Source organism: Podarcis raffonei, chromosome 13, assembly GCF_027172205.1.
Source record: "Podarcis raffonei isolate rPodRaf1 chromosome 13, rPodRaf1.pri, whole genome shotgun sequence".
NCBI classification, from domain to species: domain Eukaryota; kingdom Metazoa; phylum Chordata; class Lepidosauria; order Squamata; family Lacertidae; genus Podarcis; species Podarcis raffonei.
Window position 1 is genome coordinate 40,508,180 of NC_070614.1, and position 12,115 is coordinate 40,520,294.

Sequence of the window (12,115 nt, forward strand, 5' to 3'; positions counted from 1 at the left end):
ACCACTGTACTCCAAATTTTCTTCAGTCTGTTTCTTGCACCTGGTAGTGCCATTAGATATAAGTAGAGGCTGCAGATGCACCATACATTTTAAAGCACTTCCCACAAAGAATCCTGGAAGCTGTTGTTACTCCCCACAGAGCCACAATTCCCAGCACATTTAACAAACTACAGTTCCAAGGATTCTTGGGGGGGGTGCTTTAAATACGTGGTGTGTACGCAGCCTTAGACTCTGGACTTGGTAGTCTTGTTGGAAAGGCTCCAGAATCACTTCCAAATGTTGTAAGCTAAGTTTACCAGATTTTTTTCAATGACTCCGGGGACACTTTTCAACTTCAATGGATTTTGCATGGGGACTGATTTGTAAATCCAAGGACTGTCCCAAGGAAACGGGGACGTCTGGTAACCTTATGGTAAGCTAGCCTTGCAATGTTTCAGGGCCCTCCTGCTCATTCTCCAGAGTGGGATTCTGCTCCATATCCTCCCCTGATGGCATCAATCATTTGCTCTTATATCAGAGACAAATAGCAGCTTCTGGGGGGGGGTGCAGTTGGAGATTTTTGTTGGGGGGGGGGGAGCAGAGAAGGAAAGGATTGACCACCCATGCACCTTGATCTAGATCCAGGTCAGGCATTCTCTGGCTGCTGTTTTATTAACAAAAATTGTGAAAGGTACAGAAATGTGATCACACACTGAATGCATTGTTTAAGTCTGGCCCCTTTGGATTCAACACAATTCTCAGAGCCAATTTCTGTTCTTGCTCAATGGGCAGTGCGATTGCCGAATCACAGAAAAGAGGCACGCAGCATTGGGTGTTTGCTCCAGACTTAAGCCACAAGTCTTGGCTCCCAATTCTCTTCTTCTTTTGCAACTCCACAGGAACACAGACTCCACCCAGTGACATACTCACTTTGCACAAGGACCTCCTGGCAACTGCCTGATTTTCTTGGCCCCGGCTGACATTTGTAGAGTTTACCCGTTTCATTCTCTCCCCCCTTCTGGAGTGGGGCACCAACCAACAGCCTGCGGGAGCAAAAACACATGGAGACAATTCAGGGCTGTCTCTTCTGCCACTCCTCGGGACTGAATGATGAGACAGAAAGCTCTCCAAGGACCCAGAGAACCAGCAGTTGCATACCCTCCATTTCTTCTGCTTCCGAACTGCGCTACACTCTGCCCAAAGCCCAGTGCTGCTTCCTGGAAGACGGTTGGCTGTTCGGTATCCAAACTGAATCCGTGGCATGGCATCAGCACTGCAGGGGATGATCAAAAACTTCCTCAAGCTTTTTTTTTTATACAGAAAGAGGGAATTTATTTGTTTTATTTATTTATTAAATTGGTATACTGCCCTTCATCTGAAGATCACAGGGCAGTTGACAACATTAAAACACAAAAGAAAAACACAAAATGTACAATAAAAATGAAAGCCGAAGGAAACCAGTTTAAAAGGACATCCCACAAACCCATTGAAAAGGACATCAAATTTGGAAATGTGTATCAAAAAATTAGAATTCGAATGATTGTCAGAGAAGCTGAAGGAAGTCAAAAAATTGGAAATTTATTGTAAATTGTTATTGTGATACGAATGCATGGAAAATTAATAAAATATATTAAAAAAAAAAGGACATCAAATTTTAATCACCCAAAGGCCTAGCGTCACATTCTGAGCATTTGTAAAGTCTCTCTTCAGTGTGCATTCTTTTATGTTTAATACGATTGAATGGAGAAGTAAAGCCCTTGTTGCACTCTGAGCATTTTTATCTCCTCTCCACTTCATTGGCTCTCTGGCGTGCAGTAAGAGCTGGCAGGGAAGGATACTTCCTCTCACAGTCTGAGCCTCTCCCCTGGTGTGCTTGAAGGCTGGTGCTGTAACTGAAGTTCTGCCCCCATTCTGAGCCTCTCTCCAGGGTGGAGGAGACCCCAAAGAGGCCAAAATAGTTTGGCAACTGCTGGGCTAGATAAACAGCTAAATCTTAGAGCAGGAGTAGCCAACATAATTGCTCTCCAGATGTTGTTGGACTCCTACTCCTCACCAGCCCCCCAATCAATAGTCAGAAGTGACGGGAGTGGTAGTTCAACACCTGGAAGGCACTGCATTGGCTACCCCTGTCCTTGATGATGATCAAACTTTGGGTCTGGCAACCCATAGTTGAGGGTGATCAAGGGACACCTGTAAGGAGGCGTCTTGAATTCTAGTGGGCCGGCCATGATCTGCTGCTGCTAGATGGCAAATGGCATCTGAGGGTCTCCCCTGAACTGGGATTTTGTTAGGAGCAGTTGTAAGGAGAACCCACTTGCTCACTCTACTTCCATCAATAAATCTCTATATGTGGCCCACTTTCCTTTCATATTTAATTTTTTTGCTCACTCTAGGTCTTTGGGTCAGTGCCTAGAGCAGCAGGCAATGCATATTGTCAGGCAAGAGCGTAAGATTGGAAAAATTAGAAACGGAGAGAGAGCAATAATGACATATTTGCTCATTCCAAGCATAACATCCCCACTTTTTCTCTGATAGTGGATCCTGATCTTGAGGAAGATACCGTGCCTTTAACAATGCATGACAGGTAAATCCAACAGGTGTTCCTTTACCTCAACACAATGGGGTTATGGTGATGAGAAGGGGAAAGCTAGGCCTGTTGAACTTCTGCCCATTAGTACACTGTCCAAATCACAAATCTAATTAGAAAAAGGGTGATGCCCCATGAGGTTTACAACACAATTTCTGGGGAATGGGTGTATGTGAAGGAGGGCATGAGACAGCAATGAATGGCGGATGTAGGAAAAAAAATTAGGATGTTGAAAGCATAATTATTCAGAATGCAGTTCAGGAAGTAACCATCTGGTTATCTCTGCCAGACTAACTGGCTTTGTGACCTATGAATTTGTTTATGCTGGGTCACACTGCAAACCCACGCAGCTAGTACTTGCAACACATTTTCTTCATGCTATGGCCTCGGACATAGGCCCTCCTGTGAAACAAATAGAGAAGAGAGATCCTTGGCGACAGGAAGTTGGGGGAGGGAGGAAATGACTAAGTTGCATGGTCCGGCCGAAGAAGAGTCTGATGACCGAGGGATATATGGATCCTCTGCTTGCAACTGCAGCGGGATCCTGCCGCCATCCGTAGGCATTCATTCCATAAGATGCAAAGACATTTCCCCTTACTTTTTAGGAGGAAAAAAGTGTGTCTTATGGAGCGAAAAATACGGTATATATTCCCAGGATTCTTTGGGGGAAGCCATGCTGCCTTGAGGCAATTGCCTCAGCCTAGCTCAGAGGCAGGCCAGCTCTGATCGGTGAGGTCAAATGCACTTGTATACAGTGGTACCTCGGGTTAAGTACTTAATTCGTTTTGGAGGTCCGTTCTTAACCTGAAACTGTTCTTAACCTGAAGCACGGCTTTATTTAATGGGGCCTCCCGCTGCCGCCACACTGCTGCTGCACAATTTCTGTTCTCATCCTGAAGCAAAGTTCTTAACCTGAAGCACTATTTCTGGGTTAGTGGAGTCTGTAACCTGAAGCATATGTAACCTGAAGCGTATGTAACCCGAGGTACCACTGTAATATTTTCAAATTCAGTCCTCCAAATTTCTGCAGCAGTTCTTCTTCTTCTTCTTCTTCGTCTTCTTCTTCTTCTTCTCCTTCTTCTTCTTCTTCTTCTTCTTCTTCTTCTTCTTCTTCTTCTTCTTCTTCGATTGCATAATCCAAAACACACATAAACGTACTATACCTTAGGGTTACCATATTTCAAAAAGTGAAAATCCAGACACAAAAGTTGTTGAGCTTGTTTTTGGGGGTGGCAGAAATTCCAGACATATGCCAGCCCTACATATATACTTTGACTATATATGTATTGAGTATAAAATACACCCTCTACCGTACACTATTTTTCTATCCTTCCCGCTTGCCTGTAAAATATTTCTGATGTTAGATTTTGTTGACTATTCTTCCATTGGCCTGTTACATCTTTCCTGTGAGCTATACCATTGCACCTCATTTATGGGATGCTCTCCTCAGAGAAGCTCACCTGTCACCTTCTTTACATATCTTTAAACATCAGGCAAAAATAGTCTTCTTCTTCCAGGCCCTTTAAACTGTGTGTGTGAGAGAGTATATTGTTTCTGTTTGCTGCTATGCTGTGTATTTTTATATTATAAACTGCCCTGTGACACTCAGATGAAGGGTGGTTTAGAAATTTAATTATAAATAAATAAATAAATAAATAAATAATAAAATTAACCATGTCAATCCTGCAGAGTCCTAATAAAAACTTATCTCAGGAATTCTCAGCTTACCTTAGTTCTTATTCACATTAGCAACTTTCCTAGATACTCTTGGTTTCTTGTTTTGTAGCTAGAGTAGAATTCTTGGAAATATATTCATTTTTATTATATCCTTACCAATGAGGAATGGCTTGCCTCATCCCAGTTCATTATATCTTTTTGTTCTTGTTTCTGCAGAGGATGGCGATTCATCTCATAAAGATCGTGCCATTTTGAAGCGATATTTACTTTCACGAATGTTCTAACTGTTGATCCATTTATCTTCTTTGACCAACCCAATATCAACATTTAAGGAGAATAATTCACTTTTGGCTAAATTAACTTTATACCTGAAATGTTATTTAATTTTATTGCAAGAATTCTTCTCTATTTGTCTGAAATATTACCATATTACCTGTGTATAGGGTTGCCATACGTCCAGAGCTGAAGTAGCATCCAGAATTTTTGGATATCGTCAAAAAGCACAACAACTTTTCCCCAAAAACCTTTGTGTTTGGATTTTTACTTCTTGAAATATGGCAACCTTGCCTGTATATAAACTTATTTTATATTTGGTGTGCCCTGTCATGTATCTTTTTGTTTTTGCCTGATATCCGCATCTAACATTTCTAAAGTCATTATAAACCGCACATCTGTTATAATGAGGAGCTTTGACCATTAATCATTAGTTTTGATATTGGAGCATTATAGATAATTTATATCCATTTACATAATTCAGATTCAAAATCATATTTGATCATACATTCTTTCAGAAAGGGTCTTTCTAGCCTGTCAAACTCTAGCCAGTCAAATGCTTTTTCTGAATCTAAAAATACACATATTGTCATTATATTCCCTAGTATAATGCAGTTTTGAACATCATTTTCACTAATATATTCCTTTTGTATACGTATATTCCCCTAATGCATGCATTTTTGTAAACAATGGTTGCAGAACTGCATCACACAATTGTATTTCAAAGGATAGCTGCATTTTGAGAAGTGCAAATTAGATAGTTTCTCATTAAAATGCAAACAAAATTAAACTTGCTTCCCGATCCCTAGCTTCCCCAAGCCCACCACTGTACCAGCTGAAAGGCTGGTGAGGACAATTTCATGATATATGGATATAAGAGCTAAATGGAACCTCCATTTTCAAAGGCATTTCACATGCAACCATTTTCATGGACATGATTGCATGGCATGGAACTGACTGGTTCCACCTCTGACTTCCATGTTTCCATTGGAAGGTCGGAACAGCTTCTACATGTATAAGGGTCTCATAGGATTGATAAAGCCACTTCCACCCTTCGAAGGAGGTGGAGTTGTGGGCTTCATGGCCCCACCACGCGTGGTGGCTGGAGCCCAGCTCCGTGCGATTGGGGGGATTCCCGGCCTCGTCATCCCCTGGCCAGCCAATCGGCTGGCTCTGGGGGCATGGCCTGCCCTATTTAAGGCAGGACACAGCCGGGGGATCGCCCTCTTTCCCTGCCTGCCAGCTGTTCCTGTTCAGTTTCTCATTTTTCCATCCTTCCAACTTCACATCACTTCAATTGTTTCTTTTTCTAAAGCCCCCACAAAAATTAACCAGCATTTTAAAGTGGATTTCTCTCAATATAAATATTTTTGTTTGCAGTTTTTGCCTAATATAGACATTTTTGCAAGTCATTTCCCCCACTGTGTTTCAGTTTGCAAATTGTTTGGGGAAGTGTGAATTAGGCAAGTCCACTTTTAAATATGATCTATACAGAATTCCCCCTCACATTTCTAGGATATCAGCACATAATAAGAGCCCCTAAATTCTGGCGGGTTCCCTTCCCAGCCACACAAATGAAGTTTACCTGCATACATGTCCTAATGGGTGGGACCAGTAAAACAAGCCTGTTTTCCTCTTCACAGATTAACAGTAAAGGATATGTTTGTGAGAACCCAGTTAATATATCTCTAGGAAGGTCTGGTACAAGAAAATTAGGGATGCCAAGCTATTAATTTTTTTTATTGATTAATTATCTGCATATTAGAGAACTGTTTGAATTTCAATACTTGAATGTTATCAAACTTCATTACATGGGTCTTTTCAGATACTAGAGGAAATGTGAGAACGCTTACAATTTAATAAATAAAAGCTACCACATTGCTCTGGTTATCTCCCGCTTGGACTACTGCAATGCGCTCTATGTGGGGCTACCTTTAAAGGCAACCCGGAAACTACAACTAATCCAGAATGCGGCAGCCAGACTGGTGACTGGGGGCGGCCGCCGAGACCACATAACACCGGTCTTGAAAGACCTACATTGGCTCCCAGTATGTTTCCGGGCACAATTCAAAGTGCTGGTGTTGACCTTTAAAGCCCTAAACAGCCTCGGCCCAGTATACCTGAAGGAGCGTCTCCACCCCCATCGTTCTGCCCAGACGCTGAGGTCCAGCGCCGAGGGCCTTCTGGCGGTTCCCTCATTGCAAGAAGCAAAGCTACAGGGAACCAGGCAGAGGGCCTTCTCGGTAGTGGCGCCCGCCCTGTGGAACACCCTCCCATCAGATGTCAAAGCGATAAACAACTACCTGACATTCAGAAGACATCTTAAGGCAGCCCTGTTCAGGGAAGTTTTTAATGTGCAATATTTTAGAGTGGCTGGGGAAACCCAGCCAGATGGGCGGGGTACAAATAATAAATTATTATTATTATTATTATTATTATTATTATTATTATTATTATTATTTAGAAGTAGCAGGAAAGCCCCCTTCATACAACCGTTGTTATTTCCTACAGCAGTAACAACAGTAACCATAGTAACAAATATCCCCAATGATTAATCAACCCAGCTTTAGCTGATTAATCTGCTGGCTGAAGCTAGCAGATCCAATTCTGTAGTTTTAAAAAAGTGTCCACTGCTATGCATTCTGTTCTTTTTCAAGGGTGAGTGATTTGCCCTCTGTCATGTACTTCTGCTTTGCTCTGCCCTAATGGGTTTTTGTTTACAAGAAAATCAACTGGTCTTGCCCCAGTACTTCTGTTCTAGCTCAGAGACTCCGCTTTTCCAAATAACAGTAAGGAGGCACTTACCTGTGGCACACAAATAGATAAGCAGCGGCAGAGAGTCCATCCTTGGCTAAGTGTTGGCTGTGCAGAAGCCTTGGGGAGGCTGGGTGGTGATTAGAAAGATTAGGCATCACCACACCCTCCAGAAGTGGGTGTTAAAGTTATGACCCTGTATGAAAAAAAGCGGTCGGATGAAGCAAACTTCAGTGCCCTTTGCAAAACAGAGGGAACAGAGGAATCGAAGGGGAAGCTGTGTCAAGAGCAGTGTTAGATGAAAGCATGTGGGATGTGAGGTTTCACCCACAAGTGGCCAAATATAGTACTCCATCAATACATTTCCTCTTCTATTATATTCTCCATTTCTACATTCACGTTGTGAGATGATTTTGATAGTTATGACAGCCATTCTTTATCCATATAAAAGTCACAGGAGTTAAACCAGAGGCATCTCACTGACATATTAGATACACCTGCCTGGCAGACCTGTGTGCTGAGAGAAAAGTCTGTGTTTTTATTCTGGCCAAAATGTCCTGCAGTCAGCATAAGGAGAAATCTGCTGGAGCCAGAACAAGAATGACCTTCAGTATGTTGACTTACGGCAAATGCCTTTCACTCTGGACAATGGGACCATTCAACAGATTTGTAACTAGCGGCCCAAACCCTCACACCTTGTTAATCCACAGCTGTGAACAGAGAACAATATCTTTCAGCCACCAAATGCCTGGGCAAACAGGAATTTTTTAAAATTCTTCCCGTACTTCCCGTACTATTACTACCACTGTAGTAATACATCAGTGTGTATGGCATTTGACAGTATGAAGTTAAAATTATGGTACAGCAGAGACAAGTGAGGAAGCGTAGAATAAAGGCATTCAATTCAGTGACACCTATTTTAGCTTTGTTCCTGTAGCGGATGAAAGGCAGCTCCTGAGCAAGGATTTGAAGAAAATGAGGAAATTATAGCAGTTATGCAAAAGAAAAGAGGTTGATTCAAAGTCTGCAATCAAATGTGCTTTTTGCTGTCCCCAGGATATGTAGCACTCTATCATCTCTTCTGTTGTAAACCAACTTTATCAGCAGATGTAGCTATTTGTTTGATATTTGTTAATAGTAAAGTCAGGTCCTTTGGTTCAGTAAAGGAGGTGCTTGGTTCAGCTGGCACTCCACCTATGCCCAAGAACAACTGGCTCCTTTTATTTCATTCTGTAGGTCACAGTGAAATGAGTGCATCCTCTAGAGAGAGTTTGGATTTGATATCCCGCTTTATCACTACCCGAAGGAGTCTCAAAGCGGCTAACATTCTCCTTTCCCTTCCTCCCCCACAACAAACACTCTGTGAGGTGAGTGGGGCTGAGAGACTTCAGAGAAGTATGACTGGCCCAAGGTCACCCAGCAGCTGCATGTGGAGGAGAGGGGAATCAAACCCGGTTCACCAGATTACGAGTCTACCGCTCTGAACCACTACACCACACTGGCTCTCCTCTAGCCAGGCACAGCAGAGGAACTGATCCTTGGTGAGACTGGCTGTCCTCATTGGCAAGAGATTGCTTCTCCTCATGGGATTGAGAGGAGGGACACCTCCAGCAATCAAGTTCCAATATGATATGGACTTAGGACACCTTGTCCTGACTGGCTCGGCCCCTTCAACTCTGTTCCCTAAGAGAGCTCATTATGTGGCAGGAAACTTGCCCATTGTATCTGTATCTGTTTCAGAGTCTTTGGTCTGTCTGGCCTCTGTCTCAACATCTCCAGTGGTTCCTGGTGCTCATTGGGACTGGTAGGGCAGAAGACCAGTAGTAGTTGGAGCCAGAGCCAATGGCAGGCAGAGACAGCTAATTCTAGCTTAGCCCTTGTCCTCCCCCCTGCTGAGTTCTACAAGGAAGAAGCTGGAAGGTGGTTAAGTATACCCTGGACTGGATATACAGGCAGATAGAGGACAGACAAAGGCTGGTGGGGAAGGGACCTCATTTGCCCTAATGGACCAGCCTCCACTGACTCATCTCAGTGGGTTAGAGTGTGGTGGCTGATACCGCCAAGGTTGCAGGTTCAATCCCCATATGGGAAAGCTGCACATTCCTGCATTGGATTAGATGATCCTGATGGTCCCTTCTAAATCTATAGTTATATGATTCTATTATTGTCTCAGGATGAGGTCCCCACCATGGTGCCTGTGGCTACCATGGTGCCCTCAGGCACTCCCCTTGGTGCTTGCCAAGGCTCCTCCTTTCCCTGTTTTTAAAAAAATATTATTCAATTGTTGGGGGTGCTGCCTGAGTGTGGGTGCTTCCTGCCTTTTCCCTTCTGTGCTTCACTCGCTTATAGGTGAGGTATGAGACACTTCCTGCCTGCAAACTTGCAGCAAGGCTCAAACTAGGTGATACTGTCACTACATGGCTAGCAACCATACCAGGGTCCTGAGGACAGAGGCAGATTTAAGGGAGTGAGGAGACATGGGGGTGCCACAGGAGGCACCACAACTATGAGGTAGAGTGGAAGGCAAGAGGCAGGGGGCAAATTTTGAGCGTTGTACAGGGCATCACTGAGATTTGACACCCCAAGGTCTGAGGAACAGCACCCTGTTGAGTCCACTGAATTTTTGTTATTTTTATTTTTTGTATGTGCTCTGTAACTGTCCCCCACGTTGAACTGTTTTATAATGTTTTGTACATCCCCTTGGGATATATGTGGAAGGTGATTAAACAGTAATAGTAATAATAGTAACAATAATAAGTCAGTTTCTACATATATCCCAAGGTGATGTGCAAAATATATTGCCTTGGGACATATGTGGATGGTGAATAATAATAATAATCTTGGAATGTATTAAAAGTGCTGGGAATTGTAGCTCTGTAGGGGGTAAACCACAGCACCCTTGGATTCTTTGAGGGAACCCATATGATTTAAATGTTCTTCAAATGTGCTTAAATGTAGTGTATTGGCTTGAATATAAGCCACACTTTCCCCCCAAATTCCGACCATGAAAAGTTAAAGTGCGGCTTAAATTTGTGACCTTACAAAAATTGGCTTTTACGAAACAGAACATAAAAACATTTTATTGCCGATTTGCAAGCTTGAGACTGTTGTGCAGTTAATTCTAATGTCATTCATCACTTTACAGTGCAGTATTGATTTTTTATTTGCATTTAATTTGCATTTATGGTGCTACGAACAGGTGTTTAACCCATTTGTGAGTCCTCTCTAGTACGCATAAGATTTTCTTCTACATTTGCCATTTAGGGGTGTGAGTGCCTGCAGAACTTTAAGGGAGCAGCTTATATTCGGATATTGTCTTTTTTTCTTTCCTCCCATTGAATTTTAAAGGTGCGGCTTATATTCGGGTGAGGCTTATCTTGTGGCCAATACAGTATGGTGAGGATGTGAATAACATGGGCTCAACCAGTTCGATCCTTCTGACTTTTGATTCAAGATGAAATATTTTGAGAGATGTCCTGATGCCTAATGGGGGTGGAAACCAGACTCTGCCTTTTTGTTTTGCAACTTCTTGCTCCATTGCAGGAGATGGTCTCAAAGAGGGAGTAAAATCTACAGTGTTGCAAGGAGGCAGATCAGGAAGATAAATTATTACACCTCAACCACTTCCCCTTTTCCTGTGCTGAGCAAGCTTTGCATCCGGGCTCTCTTGGTGCTGGTCTGGCTCTCTGGTGAGCTGCAGCAGGCGTTTCATCTGCAGCATCTTATCTTGCGCTGATGTCCACAGCAGGAGTGATATAATCAGTAGATGGATTATAGCAGCTTAAGAGTGTTATATTGATTAAATGCTTATTCCTGAAGGAGCGTCTCCACCACCATTGTCCAGCCCCACTGAGGTCCAGCGCCGAGGGCCTTCTGGTGGTTCCCTCGCTGTGAGAAGTGAGGTTACAGGGAACCAGGCAGAGGGCCTTTTCGGTGGTGGCACCTGCCCTGTGGAACGCCCTCCCAGCAGATGGCAAGGCAATAATCAACTATTTTACTTTTAAAAGACAACTGTTTAGGGAAGTTTTTAATGTTTGATGCTGTATTGTTTTTAATATTCGGTTGGAAGATGCCCAGAGTGGCTGGGGAAACCCAGGCAGATGGGGGGGGGGAGTATGCATGTGTCAGGGGCTCAGGAGCAGAAGCACAGGGGAGAGAGCAAATAGAGAGCGAAGGAGAGGAATCCGAGGGGAGCGTAGGGGAGTATGACAGCGACCCGAGAGATTCCATGAGCTTCTCCAGCGAATCAGAAGATTCCCAGAAGGGGGCGCCTATGGTAAGGGCAAGGGGGGTCCCAGGGGGGACGCACCAGAAGCAAGGGGCCAGCGGGGACTCCCAAGGGAGCAGCGGAGGATCAGGACCAGCCCCCCCACCAGAGCGCAGTGGGGGGGAAGAGTCACATGAGTCAGGACCAGCCTCTCCTCCAGCGGGGAGAGAAGATGAGTCAGGGCTGACCACGCCCCCATCGGAAAGTGGGGAAACGGAGGGGAGGTCAGGTCCAGCTAGCCTCCCCGAAGGAGGGAGCAGTGACACAAGTGTAACGGTCAGGAGGAAAGTGGGAGGCTGCGCGCGCGCGCCAAGTTCAAATGTGCAGGAGCGCGGGACAGCAGAAAACCCGGATTGGGAGCCAGGTCCTAAAGCCCGAAGGAGGGAGGGGGAAGAGTCAGGGGACTCAGCGTCAGAAGAGTCTAGGAAGGGTGAGACCCCGACTAGCAGGCGGACCCAGAGGAGGAAGGAACAGAGGAAGAGGTGGAGTAAGGCTAGAGTCTTAAACTGGTGTCAGGGGGGAGGAGATTCAGACGGAGCTTCGGCGGTCTAAGGTTAGAGACGTAGCGTTGCACGCTG

At 44.2% G+C, this 12,115-nt stretch overlaps 1 protein-coding gene and 1 long non-coding RNA gene across 2 annotated transcripts in view; one reads left to right on the forward strand and one right to left on the reverse strand.

The window, feature by feature from the left end:
• Nucleotides 1-7,468, reverse strand: part of LOC128400851 (integrin alpha-X-like) — a 43,523-nt gene extending 36,055 nt beyond the window's left edge. Inside the window, exons 1-3 of the mRNA XM_053363456.1 lie at nt 7,322-7,468; nt 1,138-1,252; nt 910-1,022 (exon numbers count right to left, since the gene is read on the reverse strand). Coding sequence (XP_053219431.1) covers nt 910-1,022; nt 1,138-1,252; nt 7,322-7,361 — 268 coding nt within the window. The 5' untranslated portion in view covers nt 7,362-7,468. The remainder of the gene's footprint in view (nt 1-909; nt 1,023-1,137; nt 1,253-7,321) is intronic.
• Nucleotides 195-1,313, forward strand: LOC128400940 (uncharacterized). Its single transcript, XR_008327399.1, has 2 exons — nt 195-412; nt 879-1,313. It is a non-coding gene; the product is annotated as an uncharacterized LOC128400940 (long non-coding RNA).
• Nucleotides 7,469-12,115: the final 4,647 nt, after the last annotated feature.